At 42.6% G+C, this 18,639-nt stretch overlaps 1 protein-coding gene across 2 annotated transcripts in view; it reads right to left on the bottom strand.

Annotated features, from left to right (window-relative positions):
- Positions 1 to 17,492, bottom strand: part of UGGT2 (UDP-glucose glycoprotein glucosyltransferase 2) — a 197,357-nt gene extending 179,865 nt beyond the window's left edge. For both annotated transcript variants that reach the window (XM_044249974.1, XM_044249975.1), the window contains exon 1: positions 17,285 to 17,492. In XM_044249974.1, coding sequence (XP_044105909.1) covers positions 17,285 to 17,436 — 152 coding nt within the window. In that variant the 5' untranslated portion in view covers positions 17,437 to 17,492. The remainder of the gene's footprint in view (positions 1 to 17,284) is intronic.
- Between the last annotated feature and the right edge of the window lie 1,147 nt (positions 17,493 to 18,639).

Below are 18,639 nucleotides of genomic sequence, written 5' to 3' on the forward strand. Positions count from 1 at the left end.
GTAGTGCAATGGCAGGGTCATAGGGAAGCTCTATTTTTAATTTCTTGAGGAATCTCCACACTGTTTTCCAAAGTGGCTGCACCAATTTGCATTCCCACCAACAGTGTAAGAGGGTCCCCCTTTCTCCATATCCTCTCCAACACATGTTGTTTCCTGTCTTGCTAATTTTGGCCATTCTAACTGGTATAAGGTGGTATCTCAATGTGGTTTTAATTTGAATCTCCCTGAGGGCTAGTGATGATGAACAGTTTTTCACGTGTCTGATAGCCATTTGTATGTCTTCATTGAAGAAGTGTCTGTTCATATCTTCTGCCCATTTTTTTTTTATACGATTGTCTGTGTTGTGTGTGTTGAGTTTGAGGAGTTCTTTATAGATCCTGGATATCAACCTTTTGTCTGTACTGTCATTTGCAAGTATCTTCTCCCATCCCGTGGGTTGCCTCTTTGTTTTTTTGACTGTTTCCTTTGCTGTGCAGAGAAGCTTTTGATCTTGACGAAGTCCCAAAAGTTCATCTTCGCTTTTGTTTCCTTTGCCTTGGAGACAGATCTTGAAAGAAGTTGCTGTGGCTGATATCAAAGAGGCTACTGCCTATGTTCTCCTCTAGGATTCTGATGGATTCCTGTCTCAAGTTGAGGTCTTTTATCCATTTTGAATTTATCTTTGTGTACGGTGTAAGAGAATGGTCAAGTTTCATTCCTCTACATATAGCTGTCCAGTTTTCCCTGCACCATTTATTGAAGAGACTGTCTTTTTTCCTCTGGATATTTTTTCCTGTTTTGTCGAAGATTATTTGACCATAGAGTTGAGGGTCCATATCTGGGCTCTCTACTCTGTTCCACCGATCTATGTGTCTGTTTTTATGCCAGTACCATGCTGTCTTGGTAATCACAACTTTCTAGTAAAGCTTGAAATCAGGTAACGTGATGCCCCCAGTTTTATTTTTGTTTTTCAACATTTCCTTAGCAATTCGGGGTCTCTTCTGATTCCATACAAATTCTTGGATTATTTGCTCCAGCTCTTTGAAAAATACCGGTGGAATTTTGATCAGAATGGCATTAAAAGTATAGGTTGCTCTAGGTAGTATAGACATTTTAACAATGTTATTCTTCTGATCCAAGAGCATGGAATGGTCTTCCATCTTTCTGTGTCTTCTTCAATTTCTTTCATGAGTGTTCTGTAGTTCCTCGAGTACAGTTCTTTACCTCTTTGGTTAGGTTTATTCCCAGGTATTTTATGCCGCTTGGTGCTATAGTAAATGGAATCGATTCTCTAATTTCCCTTTCTGTATTTTCATTGTTAGTGTATAAGAAAGCCACTGATTTCTGTACATTGACTTTGTATCCTGCCACGTTGCTGAATTGCTTTATGAGTTCTAGTAGTTTGGGGTGGAGTCTTTTGGGTTTTCCATATAAAGAATCATGTCATCTGCGAAGAGAGAGAGTTTGACTTCTTCATTGCCAATTTGGATACCTTATATTTCTCTTTGTTGTCTGATTGCTGTTGCTAGGACTTCTAATACTATGTTGAACAAGAGTGGTGAGAGTGGGCATCCTTGTCGTGTTCCTGATCTCAACGGGAAGGCTACAAGCTTTTCCCATTGAGGATGATATTTGCTGTGGGTCTTTCATAGATAGATTTGATGAAGTTCAGGAATGTTCCCTCTATCCCCATACTTTGAAGCGTTTAATCAGGAACGGATGCTGGATTTAGTCAAATGTTTTTAATGCATCAATCGAGAGAACCATTTGGTTCTTCTCTCTTATTAATTTGTTCTATCACATTGATTGATTTGCAAATGTTGAATCATCCTTGTAGCCCAGGGATGAATCTCACCTGGTCATGGTGGATAATCTTTTTAATGTGCTGTTGGCTCCTGTTTGCTAGGATCTTGTTGAGAATCTTAGCATCCATATTCATAGATCTCACCCATATGTGGAATCTTAAAAAAAAAAAAAGCTCATTTACAGAGAACAAATTGGTTCTCTTGGTTGCAAGAGGCAGGCACTGGATAGGTGAAATGGGTGGAGGTGGTCAGAAAGTATGTGAAAATTAATAAAGGGAAACCTTGGGTGCTTGGGTGGTTCAGTGGGTTAAAGCCTCTACCTTTGGCTCAGGTCATGATCCCAGGGTCCTGGGATCGAGCCCCACATCGGGCTTTCTGCTCAGTGGGGAGCCTGCTTTCTTTCCTTTCTGTCTGCCTCTCTGCCTACTTGTGATCTCTGTCAAATAAATAAATAAAATCTTAAAAAAAAAAAAAGGGAAACCTCACTAATAGGGTTGAGGGGAAATACCAGAAGAAGCTCGAAAGGGGAGCTTTCGACTTAATGTCAATTACAGACTTCTAACAGAATAATTTTCAATAGGAAAGAATCATCAACTACAGGCCCAAGAGGGAAAGAGGTACCTTGCATCACCTACAAGAAATTGACTACCTCTGCAATTCAGCCAATGAGAAACCATCATCACCCTGAACTCCTGCTTTTCTCCAACAGACTTTCCTTCAAAACAACCCCTTCCAATTTCCTTTATATAAAATAACAATGCTCTCCTTCATCTGTTAGACTTGCCATAGGTTTTGCCATTGTTTGTTTGTCCCTAATTGCAATTCTGTTATTCCTGAGGAAACCTATTTTTCTTGGTAAAATAACTGTTTTAAGATTAACATTATTTGGTGATTGGAGGCAGGATCCAGAGATGACCCCTAACAATCCGGGGCTGGTGAGCAAACAGGGCCCATATCCACAAAGCAACTTGGTTCCCAGTTTTCTTGCCCACCTTGAAGTTTGAGGGTAAGCTTTCTCCTGGACTGCTAGCCATGCTCTGTTTGTGTTTGAGCTCTCCAAGCTTTTCTTTGGGATTTTAAGGCCTTGTTCTTTCTAAGAGTACTCATTTGGCTTTTGATCTCCTTTTCAAGAACCAAACTGTTCCTGTTGGAACCGCACCTTGTGTTGGCCTTCGGTCCAATTCCTTTTTTGGTATCAGAACACTCCTGTTGGAACTACACTAGCCTGTAGTCCAATTCCTTTTGGAACCAACCTGTTCCTATTAGAACCGTGTGCTACCTTTGATTAGTTCAGATCCTTTTCAGAACCAGATTGTTCACTGGAACTGGGCAAGTCTTTGATCTGACTCCTTATTGACACTGGACTATTCCTACTAGAACGACGTCGGCTTGTAGTTTGACTCCATCTGCAACAGGCATTTACTGTTGAAACTGTGCTGTTTAGGAATTTTTTTTTTCTCCTTTAGAAAAAGACTTACAGAATGGGATACCAAACATCAAAATGCTTTGAGCTCCCACACCCTGCTCCTGATTTTGGGACCCTGGTTGTTTTGTGTTTAAAAACTATGGTCCCAAGGAGGAGCAAGATGGCAGAGGAGGAAGAGATCTAAATTTCGTCTGGCCCCAGGAATTCAGCTAGATAGTTATCAAACCATTCTGAATACCGACAAACTCAACAGGAGATTGAAGAAAAGAATAGCAGCAATTCTATGAACAGAAAAGTGACCACTTTCTGGAAGGTAGGACGGGCAGAGAAGTGAATCCGAGGCAATATACGGGAAGATAAACCGCGGGCAGAGGGAGCCTCCATCAGCCGGATCCCAGCAAGTGGAGCACAAAATCAGAACTTTTAGAAGTCTGCTCCCCTGAGGGACATCAGTCCAGTGGCTAAGTGGAGGGGTTGGAACCCTCACTGGGACAGTGTGGTCTAAGGACCATTGGGGCCACAGAAAGACCAAGGGTGCCTGCGTGGAGCAGAGCTCTCAGGTACGAGAGCGGGCAGCTGGCTGCGAAGACAGAGCTTCTCTGTCAGAGAGAGCTGAGAGTGGGCTGAGACAGAGTGGGCTCTCAGCTCGGGGCTGCTATAAACCATCATCTGCGGCACAGTCGGGCCACTGCTCTTTGAGCAGGGATCCAACAAGTAGCAGATCCAGAGAGATTCCCCCTTCCTCCTGCGGGAGGAGTGGCAGGGGAGAATACTGGAGGAATCTGCTGGGTTTGGAAACTCTACCCAGGGTCGTGTGCCAGAGAAAGAAATGCTTGGTCACATGCTGGATGAGCACAAAGTGGAGCCAGAGACCAGGGAGACAGGCACGACTGACTGTTTTTCTCTGAGGGCACACTGAGGAGTAGGGCCCCAGGATTGGAGGCTGCCATTTTCAATCTCATCCTCCAAAGCTGCACGGAAAGGCTTCAGGAACAAAAGGGCCCAAGAACAAACCCGAGCAAATTACTTAGCTTGGCCCCCAGCAAGGGCAGTGCAGTTCCGCCTTGGGCAAAGACACTTGAGAATCTCTGCAACAGGCCCTTCCCCAAGGAGATCAGCAAGAACCAAGACCAAGTTTACCGATCAATGAGAACTGCAAAACACCAATACTAAGGGAATACTGCACATAGAATTCATGGCTTTTTTCCCTGTGATTCTTTAGTCTTTCAAAGTAAATTTTTAAAATTTTCTTTAGTTTTTTTCTTTTTCCATTTTTTAAAAAAATTTTCTTCTTTCCAATCTTAACATCCTATCAATTCCTTTTTAAAACTTTTAAAATTTTCATTTTTACAGTCATATTCCATCCCTTCGTTGTATTTACCCTTATTTCTGTGACTATGTATGTTTTTCTTTCTTTAAAATTTTGGGACAAAGTTTCTTCTAACTGACCAAAATATAGCCAGAATCTAATGTGTGGCTCTGTTCTATTCACCAGCCTGATCATATTCTTTTTTTTTTTTTTTAAGATTTTATTTATTTATTTGTCAGGGAAAGAGTGCGCACACACACACAAGCAGGCAGAGTGGCAGGCAGAGGCAGAGAGAAGCAGGCTCCCCCTGAGCAAGGAGCCTGACAGAGGACTCAATCCCAGGACCCCAGGATCATGACCCGAGCCAAAGGCAGCAGCTCAACCGACTGAGTCATGTAGGCATCCTCTGATCATATATATATTTTTTTCCTTTCTTTTCCCCCCAGTTTTGGGTCTCTTCTGATTTGTTTACTGTACATTTTTCTGGGGTTGTTGCTACCCTTCTAGCATTTTGTTCTCTCATTCATCTATTCTTCTCTGGACAAAATGATAAGCAGAAAAACTCAGCCTCCCTGTGCCCCCTGCTTGAAAAAAGAACAAGAGGCAGTAACAAATGCCAGGGACCTAATCATTATGGGCGTTAGTAAGATGCCAGAACTAGAGTTCAGAATGATGATTATAAAGATACTAGTTGGGCTTGAAAAATGCATAGAAGATACCAAAGAATCCCTTTCTGGTGAAATAAAAACTAAAATCTAACCAAGTAAAAAATCAAATAGGTTATTAATGAGGTGCGATTAAAAAAAATGGAGGCTCTAACTGCTAGGAAAAATGAGGCACAAGAGAGAATTAGTGATATAGAAGACGAAATGATGGAGAATAAAGAAGCTGAGAAAAAGAGAGATAAACAACTACTGGATCACAGGGGGAGAATTTGAGAGATAAGTGATACCATAAGGCAAAACAATATTAGAACAATTGGGATCCCAGAAGAAAAATAGGGGGACAGAAGGTATATTGGAGCAAATTATAGCAGAGAACCCCTAATTTGGTGAAGGGAACAAGCATCAAAATCCAGGAAGCACAGAGAAATCCCCTCAAAATCAGTTAAAACAGGTCCACACTCTGTCATCTAATACTAAAACTTAAAGTCTCAGTGACAAAGAGAAAATCCTGAAAGCAGCTCAGGACAAGAGATCTGTAACATACAATGGTAGAAATATTAGATTGGCAGCGGTCCTATACACAGAGAACTGGCAGGTCAGAAGGGACTGGCATGATATATTCAGAACACTAAGCAAGGAAAATATGTAGCTAAGAACACTATATCCAGATAGGCTGTTGTTGTAAATAGAAGGAAAGATAAAAAGCTTCCAGGACAAATAAAAACTAAAAGAATTTGGCAACACTGAACCAGCCCTCGAGGAAATATTAAAAGGGATCCTCTAAGCAAAGAGACAGCCTAAAAAGTAACAGATCAGAAAGGAGTAGAGACAATATGCAGTAACAGTCACCTTACAGGCAATACAATAGCACTAAATTCGTTTCTTTCAATAGTTACCCTGAATGTAAATGGACTAAATGCCCCAATCAAAAGACACAGTGTATCAGAATGAATTAAAAAACAAGACCCATTGATATGCTGTCTATAAGAAACTCATTTTAGACTCAAAGACACCTCCAGATTTAAAGTGAGGGGGTGGAAAACAATTTACCATGCTAATGGACATCAGAAGAAAACTAGGTTGGCAATCCTTGTATCAGATAAATTAGATTTTAAGCCAAAGACTATAATAAGTGACGAGGAAGACACTATATCATACTTAAAGTGTCTGTCCCACAAGAAGAGCTAACAATTTTAAATATCTATGTCTCTAACATAGGAGGAGCCAATTATATAAGCCAATTAATAACAAAATCAAAGAAACACACGGACAGTAATACAACAATAGTAGGGGACTTTAACACCCCCCCTCACTGAAATGAACAGATCATCTAAGCAAAAGATCAGCAAGGAAATAAAGAGTTTAAATGACATAGTGGACCAAATGGACATCACAGATATATTCAGAACACTCCATCCCAAAGCAACAAAATACACATTCTCCTCTAGTGCACGTGGAACATTCTCCAGAATAGATCACATCCCGAACCACAAATCAGGTCTCAGCTGGTACCAAAAGATTGGGATCACTGGAATCACTGGGAAAATTCCCTGCGTATTTTCAGACCACAGTGCTTTGAAACTAGAACTCAACCACAAAAGGAAAGTTGGAAAGAACTCAAATACATGGATGCTAAACAGCACCCTACTAAAGAATGAATGGGTCAACCAGGAAATTAAAGAAGAATTGAAAAAATTCATGGAAACAAATGAAAATTAAAACAAAACTGTTCAAAATCTATGGGATGCAGCAAAAGTGTTCCTGAGAGAAAAGTATATAGCAAGACAAGCCTTTCTCAAGAAACAACAAAGGTCTCAAATCCATACCTAACCGTACTCCTAAAGGAGCTGGAGAAAGCACAGCAAATAAAGCCTTCTCTCCACTCCAGTGGGAGAAGAGAGATAATAAAGATCACAGAAGAAAGCAATGAAAGAGAAACCAAAAGAACAGTAGGACAGATCAACGGAACTAGGAAACTGGTTCTTTGAAAGAATTAATAAGATTGATAAACCCCTGGACAAACTTATCAAAAAGAGAAAGGACCCAAGTTAATAAAACCATGAAAAAAAGAGGAGAGATCACAGTCAACACCAAAGAAATACAATTATAAGAATATATTAAGAGCAACTATATGCCAGCAAATTAGACAATTTGGAAGAAATGGATGCATTCCTAGAGACGTATAAAGTACCACAACTGAACCAGGAAGAAACAGAAGACCTGAACAGACCCATAACCAGTTAGGACATTGAAGCAGTCATCAAAAATCTCCCAACAAACAAGAGCCCAGGGCCAGAGAGCTTCCCAGGGGGGATTCTTCCAAACATTTTAAAAAGAACTAATACCTATTCTCTTGAAACTGTTCCAAAAAATAGAAATGGAAGGAAAACTAAACTCACCTTATGAGGCCAGCATTACCTTGATCCCCAAACCAGACAAAGACCCCAACAAAAAGGAGAATTACAGACCAATAACCCTGAAGAACACAGATGCAAAAATTCTCACCAAAATACTAGCCAATAGGATCCAACAGTACATTAAAAGGATTATTCACCACAACCAAATGGGATTTATTCTTGGGCTGCAATGTTGGTTCAACATCTGCAAAGCAATCAATGTGATACAATACTTTAACAAGAGAAAGAACAAGAACCATATGATACTCTCAATAGATGCTGAAAAAGCATTTGACAAGGAACAGCAACCTTTCTTGATCAAAACTCTACACAGTGTAGGCATAGAGGGTACATACCTCAATAACATAAAAGCCATCTATGAAAAACCCAGAGCAAATACCATTCTCAATGCGGAAAAACAGAGTTTTTCTCCTAAGGTCAGGAACACGGCAGGGATGACCACTGTCACCACTGCTATTCAATACAGTAATAGAAGTCCTAGCCTCAGCAATTGACAGCAAAAAGAAATAAAAGGCATCCAAATTGGCAAAAAAGAAGTCAAACTCTCACTCTTTGCAGTTGATATGATACTTTATGTGGAAAACCCAAAAGGCTCCACCCCAAAACTGCTAGAACTCATATAGGAATCAGTAAAGTGTCAGGACATAAAATCAATGCACAGAAATCAGTTGCATTTCTCTACACCAACAACAAGACAGAAGAAATAGAAATTAAGGAGTCTATCCCATTTATAACTGCATCCAAAATCATAAGATACCTAGGAATAAGTCTGACCAAAGAGGCAAAGAATCTGTACTCAGAAAACTATAGAATACTCATGAAAGAAATTGAGGTAGACACAAAGAAATGGAAAAACTTTCCATGTTCGTGGATTGGAAAAACAAGTAATGTCTATACTACCTAGAGCAATCTACACATTTAACGTAATCCCTAACAAAATACCAGCAACTTTTTTCAAAGAAATGGAACAAATAATTCCAAAATCCATATGGAACCAGAAAAGACCCCAAATAGCCAGAGGACTGTTGAAAAAGAAAACCAGAGCTGGTGGCATCACAATTCTGGACTTGCAGCTCTATTACAAAGCTGTAATCAACAAGACAGTATGGTACTGGCACAAAAACAGAAACACAGATCAATGGAACAGAACAGAGAGCCCAGAGATGGACCCTCAACTCTACGGTCAACTGATCTTTGACAAAGCAGGAACAGAGGTCCAATGGAAAAAAAGTCTCTAACAAATGGTCTTGGGAAAACTGGACAGCTACATGCAGAAGAATGAAACTGAACCATTTCTTTTTACCATACACAAAAATAAATTCAAAATAGATGAAAGACCTCAATGTGAGACAGGGATCCATCAATGACCTTTTTTTTTTTTTTTAAGATTTTATTTATTTATTTGACAGAGAGAGATCACAAGTAGGCAGAGAGGCAGGCAGAGAGAGAGGAAGGGAAGCAGGCTCCCTGCTGAGCAGAGAGCCCGATGCGGGACTCGATCCCAGGACCCTGAGATCATGACCCAAGCCGAAGGCAGTGGCTTAACCCACTGAGCCATCCAGGCGCCGCGAGACAGGGATCCATCAAAATCATTGAGGAGACCACAGGCAGCAACTCTTCAACCTTCGGCACAGCAACTTCTTCCTAAAAACATCACCAAAGGCAAGGGAAGCAAGGGCAAAATGAACCATTGGGACTTCATCAAGATCAAAAGCTTTTGCACAACAAAGCAAACAGTCAACAAAACTAAGAGTCAGCCCAAAGAATGGGAGAAGATATTTGCAAATGACATAGCAGATAAAGGGCTAGTATCCAAAATCTATAAAGAACTTAACAAACTCAACACCCAAAGAACAAATAATCCAAAGAAGTGGACAGAAGACATGAACAGACATTTCTACAAAGAAGACATCCAAATGGTCAATAGATACATGAAAAAGTACTCAAAATCACTCGGCATCAAGGAAATACAAATCAAAACCACAATGAGATACCACCTCACACCAATCAAAATGGCTAAAAGTAACCAGTCAGGAAATGACAGGATGCAGAGAAAGGGGAACCCTCCTACATTGCTGGTGGAAATGCAAGCTGGTGCAGCTACTCTGGAAAACACTATAGACGTTCCTCAAAAAATTGAAAATAGAGCTACCCTACAACCCAGCAATTGCACTACTGGGTATTTACCTCAAAGATACAAATGTAATGATCCGAACAGGCATGTGCACCCCATTTTTTAGTATATGTGCTGCCGAAGCGAGCACAGGCATGTGCACCCCAATGTTTATAGCAGCAATGGCTACAATAGCCAAACTATGGAAAGAACCTAAAACAGATGAATAGATAAGGAAGATGTGGTGTACACACACACACACGATTATGTAGCCATTAAAAAATGAAATCTTGCCATTTGCAATAACATGGATGGAACTATACCGAAATAATGAGAGAAAGACAATTATTATATGATCTTACTGATATGAGGAATTTGAGAAATAAGACAGAGGATCATAGGGGAAGGGAGGGAAAAATGAAACAAGACGAAACCAGAGAAGGAGATACACCATAAGACACTCTTAATCTCAGGAAATAAACTGAGGGTTGCTGGAGGGAGGGGGTGGGAAGGATGGGGTGGCTGGGTGATGGACACTGGGGAGGGTATGTGCTATGGTGAGTGCTGTGAATTGTGTAAGACTGATCGATCAATCACAGACCTGTACCTCTGAAACAAATAATATGTTAAAAAAAAAACAAAAACAAAACTATGGTTCCTCTTCATCCACATTTCTAAATAAATGCAGCGACTTAACCAAAAGTAATTTAGAACTGCAATGGCCATTATCTGATCTCCCCTAACACTTTTCTGAAGGTTGAACTGGGCCACCATGGCTCTGAAATTGTGAAAGCTGTGTGGATGCCTATTTGGATTGGTGTTTTGAAGCTTCCAAAGGTTATCAGAAATCTAAAATTGCCTCTCAGAAAAATACAATTTCTAGATTAGCTGAGGCAAACAATTACAAAGACACAGTAGTTTCTGAGGTCTCGCTTTTCTCCCTGCCATCTTGTCTCAAGATGCGGCGGCCACCTTGTGCTCAAACTCTGCCTCCCACGCCATCATCCTCCTTCCTTTCCATACTGCCTGCCCCTCCTCTATACCCTCAGTTTCCCTCCTCTAATTCTCTAGCTGAAATTATTTTTCGCCCCCAAAGTGACTGAGGACCTCGATAGGTTTGCTGAAGAATTTAGCATAGTTGTTCAAACTTAGCAACCTGGTTTCTCAGATTTGTATCAATTCGTCCACATGCTTGTTGGTGAGGTTCGGGCCAAACACTGGATAAAACTACTCCACAGAGAAGATCCTGAATGGGGTTTAGAGAAACAGACACCTAACTTTTGGCAAGATGCAAAACACTTGCTGGAAATCTCCACTGAGCAAGTATAGTCCTTTTCCCAAGCCTGTTGATTGAGCAAAATCACTGTTGATTTAGGCTAGCACACAAAAGCCTGGCAAACCCATTCATGACTATTATAATCACCTCCAAATTGTCCTTAAATTCTGATGTTCCTTTAAATGCTGAATCCATGTAGGTAGCATTTAATTCTATGTTTATAGTGCATTCTCATTTAGTTAAAAGGAACAGGGTTGAATGGGAAACTATGTTTATTCTAGATATAGTCATCCCAGATGTGTCACCCCATCCCCAAAATAAAATTCTTAAAATTCTTCATTTTCATCTCTGGCAAATGAAAGCCCCTGAACAAAACAAAAAACATACTAGTTTTTAGTATTTGCAAAGAGCCAGGATATTGGGGAAAAAGTTGTTTTTGGCTTAGGAGCTCCTGGTACCTTCAGCCCCCTAGCCGGTATCTCCAGGATCCTCCTAATTCCCAAGAACAGGGCTCTAAGGAGCTACAGAGGCTCTTCCCAGTCCTCCTCCTTAATCAACTCAGAGAAACCACCCTTCAGACTGGGAATGCATCTCTGTCCTCATTGATACCAGAGCTACACTCTTGGTGCTCAGCCCCCCATGGCTATGAAGCAGTCCCTGCCCTGGAGTAGTAAAGTGGGGGGTCTCCAATAAACCTCAATGGGTTCCTATCTCTGAACCTACTCCCTTTTGTCTAAGCACTCTGATACCCATACCTTTCTCCTTCGTTCTTCATTTACTGGGCTGAGAGTCCTTAGAAAAATACACCAAAATTCCTTTCTCCCAAAAGGGGAAATAATTCTAGAATCTGAACTCAGTAAACAAAATAGGCAACCAGGTAAATTAAATGAATCTTTGACATCTTTTATTTGCTCTGACTCTGACAACACTACTGCTGAGTCCGAGGACACTGATCATTTGCCCTATTGGGTCCATCCCCGATGGACAAGATCTTCAACTAGTATTGGCAGAATTCATAGTGTGCCTCCCATCAAGACTCAAATAGATTCCTCAAAACCTCTCCTGAGAATTAATGAATATCCTATAAGTAAAGAAGCCTTTCAAGGCATCAAGCCCCATGACAGAAGATTACAAAGCTCAAGGCCTATTATCCCTATAATATGCCTATTTTACCTATGAGGAAATCCAATGGCCAAGGATGGGGGTTTGTGCAGGACTTCTGAACAACAAATGGCATTGTTATCCCTCAGGACCCTGCTGTTCCTTACCCATACATGGACATCCACTCCCATTGGCAGCAAATTTTTCACTGTAACTCATCTACACAATGCATTCTTGATAAAGATCAACCAGTATCTTTTTGCTTTCACTTAGGAAGAATGGAAAGACACCTGGACAGTAATGCCCCCCGAGTTTCACAGAGTCCTTCTTTTCACAAACCTTAGAAGCTGATTTGGATGTTAAGTTTTTTTGTTTTTTTTGTTTTTTTACAGGCTCTAGTTGGTTAAAATACCTAGATGATCTTCTTCTCCGTTCTCCTTCTCAAACCTCTTCATAGGAAGACAGCATTCATCTGTTAAAACTTTTGGCCTTAAAGGGAAATAAACACTCCAAAGAAAAATCTGTTTGCTCAAACTCAGGTTTGATACTTGGGGCACCTTGGGGCATGTAGATCTAGGGAGATTTCATGGCATTCTGAACTTTCCAAAAACCTAAAATTGAGGCCAATTACAAGGTTTTTTTCAACTGGCTGACTACTGTTGAAACTGGATTCCAAATTTCTCTCTTATGGCTCAATTTCTAGAAGATTTACTAAAAAAGGCAAAACCTCACCCTACTATTTGGAAAGATCAGGAAGACATAGGTATCTCTGCATATGAAAGGGAAGCGAATAACTTTGGGAGTACTCACCCCAAAACACAGGAACCCACAGGGTATTACAGTCAACAATTAGACCCATTGGCCCACGGATATTACCCTGGCCTCAGAGACATTCCTGACGAAATCATCATAAGATCCCTTTTAACCACCCCTGTATTTTAGCTAAGGGCAAAACCGTAAACATTTATACTGATAGCAGGTGTGCCTTTGGGGTAGCTCAGGACTTTGGATTATGGAAACAAAGATTCCTTACCTCCAACAGGGCTAAAATAAAAAATGGCTCTTATGTCCAAAATTTGTTAGATGCCACATTTTGCTGGCTGCTCTGGCTGTTTATGGCTCCTGGGCATTCCAGACTCAACATCCTGAGACCAAAGGAAACCATCTGATTGATATTTCTGCCCAAAACACTGCTCTCAAAGAAACCTGTCATGGTCCAAAGAGATGTTCTGGAAATGATAATTCAGAAAGACCACCAGAAGATACCCAACAAGTGGAGCACCTGGGTGGCTCAGTTAAACATCTGCCTTCGGCTTCAGTCATGACCTTGGAGTCCTGGGATCAACCCCCACACCAGACTCCCCGCTGAGCAGGGAATCTGCCTCTCCCCTCCGCATGTGTGCATGCGCACATTCTCACGCTCTATCCAATAAATAATCTTCAAAAAAAAAAAAAAAAGAGGAGATACCTAACAATTGCCCGAGAGGGGAAAACAATATTGGAAATCTAATAATTGTTGGTTCAATAAAAAGAGAGAAATCTGGTTTGGACCAAATAACAATCTGGCCCTACCAGAAATCTTCCAAGTTCCTACTACTTACCACTATACATGCCTTAAACCACTGTGGTCTACTGACACAAGATAGAATTCATGAACCAATACTGGTGGGGACATATTAATGAGGTTGCAAGAAGGGCTACCTCACTTGCCCCACCTGTCAAAAACACAATTCAGGGAAACCTGTTTGCACAGATGGATTTCATAGTGCTTTCCCATCGCATGGACAGAAACAAGTTTCAGTAACAGTCTATATGTTTTCTCAGTGGACTGAAGCTTTCCCTTGTAAAGAGCTGCTGTTTTTATCATGGCTAAAAATTCTGTTAGAAAAGTGATCTGTACCTGGGGAACCCTCTCAAACTTCACAGTGATTGGGAGCCCACTTTAAGGAGCAGGTGCTTTGATGTCTGCACTGTTTGTCCAGTTTTATCAATGTCATAGTGTAGATCATCCTCGATTCCCCATGAGTTGAGCATATTAACAACACTATTAAGACTCAATTGGCAAAATTTGCTGAGATCCTCCAAATACCTTCACCAAGAGCACTGCCACTGGTTCTTCTAAATCTCAGATCCACCCCTTTGAAACTCAAACTCTCCTCCTTTGAGATGGTCACGGAGGTCCAATGCACTTGGCTCCTACAGCTCCTTTGGCCCACAGTAGAAAAAAGGGGATATACTTCAATAATGAAAAAGCCTGGGGCGCCTGGGGCGCCTGGGTGGCTCAGTGGGTTAAAGCCTCTGCCTTCGGCTCAGGTCATGATCCCAGGGTCCTGGGATCGAGCCCCACATCGGGCTCTCTGCTCAGCAGGGAGCCTGCTTCCTCCTCTCTCTGCCTGCCTCTCTGCCTACTTGTGATCTCTGTCAAATAAATAAATAAAATCTTTAAAAAAAAAAAAAAGTCAGATGGCTTCCTTTAAAAAAAAAAAAAGCCTAATTACTTCTATGAAAAACCACGTGAGGCAGAGTGATCTTTTTCATTGCTGAGAGATGATGACCGTAAGCATCACATCTTGCAAACTGGAGATATCATCTCTAGAAAAAGGCACCTCCAGAAAGACTACTCAATCTTGCTGGAAAGGCTCTTATCGGGAACTGCTAATCCCTGTGGCACCAGACTCCAAGGAATAGGCTCTTGGATTCATGGGACACATTTAGAGAAATCATTAAACCCTGACTGGACCTCTACACCATCTGGGGACCTCCAAGCAAAGATTTCCTCGAATGAAAGCAAACCACATCTCACGATACAGTTTTCTTAGCTTGTCTGGACCAGGCCTGTATAACTTTTCTGCACTGTTTGCTTCTACTATCTCTTTCTTAGAAAGGAAATAATCTTGTGCGCATTTTCCAAACCCTTGTAAAAGGGAGAAACCTCTTGAGTATGGCTTTTCAGCAACAGGCTCATCATGATCCCATTACAAATTAAATTTCACTTGCTTTTTCTGAAGGGTTAGAAAATTCAGAATTTATGAATGTTTTTCATCTGCACTATTATCTGATTCTGAATTCTTATTCAAATTCATGGTTTCTGAATTTGCAACCTCACAGGTTGTATTACTGGATAACATCTGTTTTCAAATGGTTCTTTCAAGATAACAGTACTATTTTTGAAGTTTTGCTATTTTTGCAAAAATTTCATTAGTTATTGCTTCATGTTTATACCTGCACTTAATCTCTCAAAGACATGTGGTTGATTCTTCCAGTGTGCTCTTAACGTATTATTTTGTCTTCATGGCTACTTTAAATGGGGACTTCCAGGAGGCATACAGGACTCCAGGTTTGCCTGCATAGGGAGAACTTTTCTCCCTTAAGTCGGATTAAGTGCCAGTATATGTATTCAGCTGGATACTTTCTGACCTAGGGGGCCCCATTTAGAACCATCATACAATTTGGAAGTTATATTACTTCTTCTGTTTTTATGTAATTATTTTTGTATTTAGTCGCCTATCAAACTTTTATAAAAATGATGTACCCAATAAGGAGAGAATCTCCAATACTTAACAGTCTTGAATTCATACAGACTTTAGATGGTTAGGAAGGAAAACTCCTGAGGCACTTCCCTTCCTGTTACTCAAATGCGGCTTTTAAGTGGTTTCCAAACCTATGTACTTTCCATCAATGTTGGCCAAGATAAGTGGGAAAGATCCTTTCTGGCACTGAGCGACAGCACCACTAAATATGAAACCTGACTTTTGGTCCGTGATGCTTTCAAGGAAAGATTTTGATCAAAAGGGTGAAATGTAAAAATTATTAAACAGAAACTTCATTAAAGTGGATTAGGGATGGAGAAGGGGTTGCTGCACCACTCCATGTCAATTACAGTAAGAACTGTCAATTGCAGACTCCTAACAGAAAATTTTCAACAGGGATCATCAATAGAGAAAGATGAATTTTGCATCTCCTACAAGAAATTGATTAGTCCTGCAACTCAACCAGAGAGAAACTGTCATCATACCCGCTCTGGCTTTTCTCCAAAGGTTCTTGTTCCAAACTATCCCTCCAAACTTTCTCAGTCTCCAAAAAATAACATTCCTCTCCTTTGTTAGACTTGCCTGTGGTTTTTGCCATAATTTGATAGTTCCTAATTGCAGTTCTGTATTATTCCTGAATAAGCCCATTTTTGCTGGTAAAATAACTTATTTTTAAGCTTAACCAGTACAAACTTGCAGTTATAAAATAAGTCATAGGTCCATAATGCATAGGATGGTGACTACAGTTAATTGTACTGGTCTGCATATTTGAAAGTTGCTAAGAGATGTTAAAAGTCCTCAACATGAGGAAAAAAAGCCAAACTTTTTGGCTAACAAAGCCGTGTTAGGTGATGGATGTTAACCAGACTTACGGCTATGATTTCACAATATATACAAATACTGAATATTACTACACCTGAAACTAATACGTACGGTTAATTATATCTCAATTAAACTGTTTTAGTATCTTAAATATGCAGTGTAGTGTCAGGCGATGGGCTCTTTTTAGGACCATAAGCTGTTTCTTTGGCGAACTGTCAAAAACTGGTGTTAAAAAGTTCATGCTAACTAAAGAAAGGAACTTTCAAATTTTAACTTCTAGAATACGAAGAGCAAAATTCAATAGCTCTAAGTTTTGGCTCTGCAAAGTGATATGAACTAATTTCAGCGGAGGACACTCGGGGAAGAACTGAGTTGTGGGAAGCTGCCTTCTCCGCAGGAAGCCCAGGAGCCGGTCGGTGGAGTCGCTGTGAAACTCGGTGCTGCCAGTACCGGCTCCTAAGAAGAACCGCCTGCGTCCATGGAAGTTGCCTGCATTAAACGCCACACTCCAGCTCCCGCTCTTCCTATCTTTTTCGTAAACGCTAATGAAATCCAAACAAGTTCAACAAAGGCCCCGAAGTTTGGAAAACCGTGGGCGAGGCAAAGAAGGAACGGCGCGGGGGGAAAGGAATTGCAAGGGAGTGCGGCGCACGGGGTCGCAGGGGATGAGGTGATGCCCCGACGCCCAGCACGAGGGCGCCTGCAGCCGCGGTGCAAGGAGCTGGAGGGCCGGCCGCCGGCGAGACGGGGTCCGAGGGGCCGGCAGGGACCCGCGAGCCCACAGCCCCGCCGACCCTCCCTCCGCGCTGGGCTCGGCAGGGAACGGCCGGCCCGCACCCACCTGGCCTCCAGCAGCAGCGGCGTCTCGGGCCACTTCGCGGCCAAGTGGGCCGTCACCGCCTTGGACGCCGAGGCCGTCCGGGCGCCGAGCAGCGAGAAGCACAGCGCCGTGGAGCCCAGGAGCAGCCGCACCACGTCCGCGGCCTTTGCCATGGCGCGGAGGGGGAAGCGCGAGCCCCTCGGACCCCGCGACCACAGCCCGCAGCCGCCACGGTACAGCCGGCTCCTCCCGCCGCGCGGCCGCCCACTTCCGGTGGGGGGAGCTCGAGTCCGTTACTCAGAGCCGGGGCCGGGCGGGCAGCGAGCGCATGCGCGTCCCGCTCCCGCGCCGTCCCGGGCGCCCCCCGGGGCTGGATTCTGGAGCCACGTAGGTGCGGGCGGGGCCGGATCGAGTCTCGCCGCGGCCGACGCTCTGGCGGACCTGCGATCCCGGCCTCTGGTTCTCGGGCGGAGGCTGCGGGACGCGGGGAGGGGAGTCTGGGCTCCCGGAGAGCGAACTGGGATTGCGGCCGTCTGAGGCTGGGTGCAGATGCCAACATTTGGAACCAAAGGCAGGGGCTGTTGTGGATTTTATCCACGTTTCCCCGGGCGGAAAATAAGGCCCATCAAGGTTCAGTTGTCGACTTTATGGGCTTCTAAATTTTATTGCATATTAGAGTCATCTGGTAGGGCTTTGAGAAAGCCTGATGCCGGGTAGTAGTTAACCCACCCCGCCCCCAGGTGATTCAAGTGGGCAGTCAGGTTTGGAAGCCAGTGACCTCACGTGGAGGGCTTGTTAGAATGCAGGGTGTTTGGGGGGAAGCCTGGATGGTTCAGTCAGTTAAGCGTCTGCCTTGGTGAGCTCAGGTCATGATCCTGGAGACCTGGGATGGAGCGCCGCGTCAGGATCCCTCCTGGGTGGGGAGCCTGCTTCTCCCTCTCCTGCTTCCCCTGCTTGTGCTCTCTCACCGTCTTTTTCTCCCGGTCAATTAGATAAATAAAATCTTTAAAAACAACAACACTGGCTGTTGGCCTCACACGATCTGGTGCGTGCGTGTGTTGGGTATGGGCGGGGTGGGGAGAGACAAGAATTTGCATTTCTCCTCTATCAAGTTCCCAAGTGATAATGATACTGCTGGCTGGAAACCTCTCTTTTTTAACCTTTGTATTCAAAAGTGGTCCACAGAGTAGCGGTCGCTGCAACATCACCTGTGAGCTCATTAGAAATGCAGAATCTCAGGCCCCACCCCAGGCCTACAGAATCGGAATCCCCAGGTTAACAGGAACCCCAGGTGGTACTGTACGCATTAAAGTTTCAGCGGATCTGGTTTTGAGGGTGGCAGGTGAAAAGACGCACGGGAAAGTCATAGTTGCTCA

This window comes from Neovison vison, chromosome 5, assembly GCF_020171115.1.
Source record: "Neovison vison isolate M4711 chromosome 5, ASM_NN_V1, whole genome shotgun sequence".
Classification (NCBI taxonomy): Eukaryota; Metazoa; Chordata; class Mammalia; order Carnivora; family Mustelidae; genus Neogale; species Neogale vison.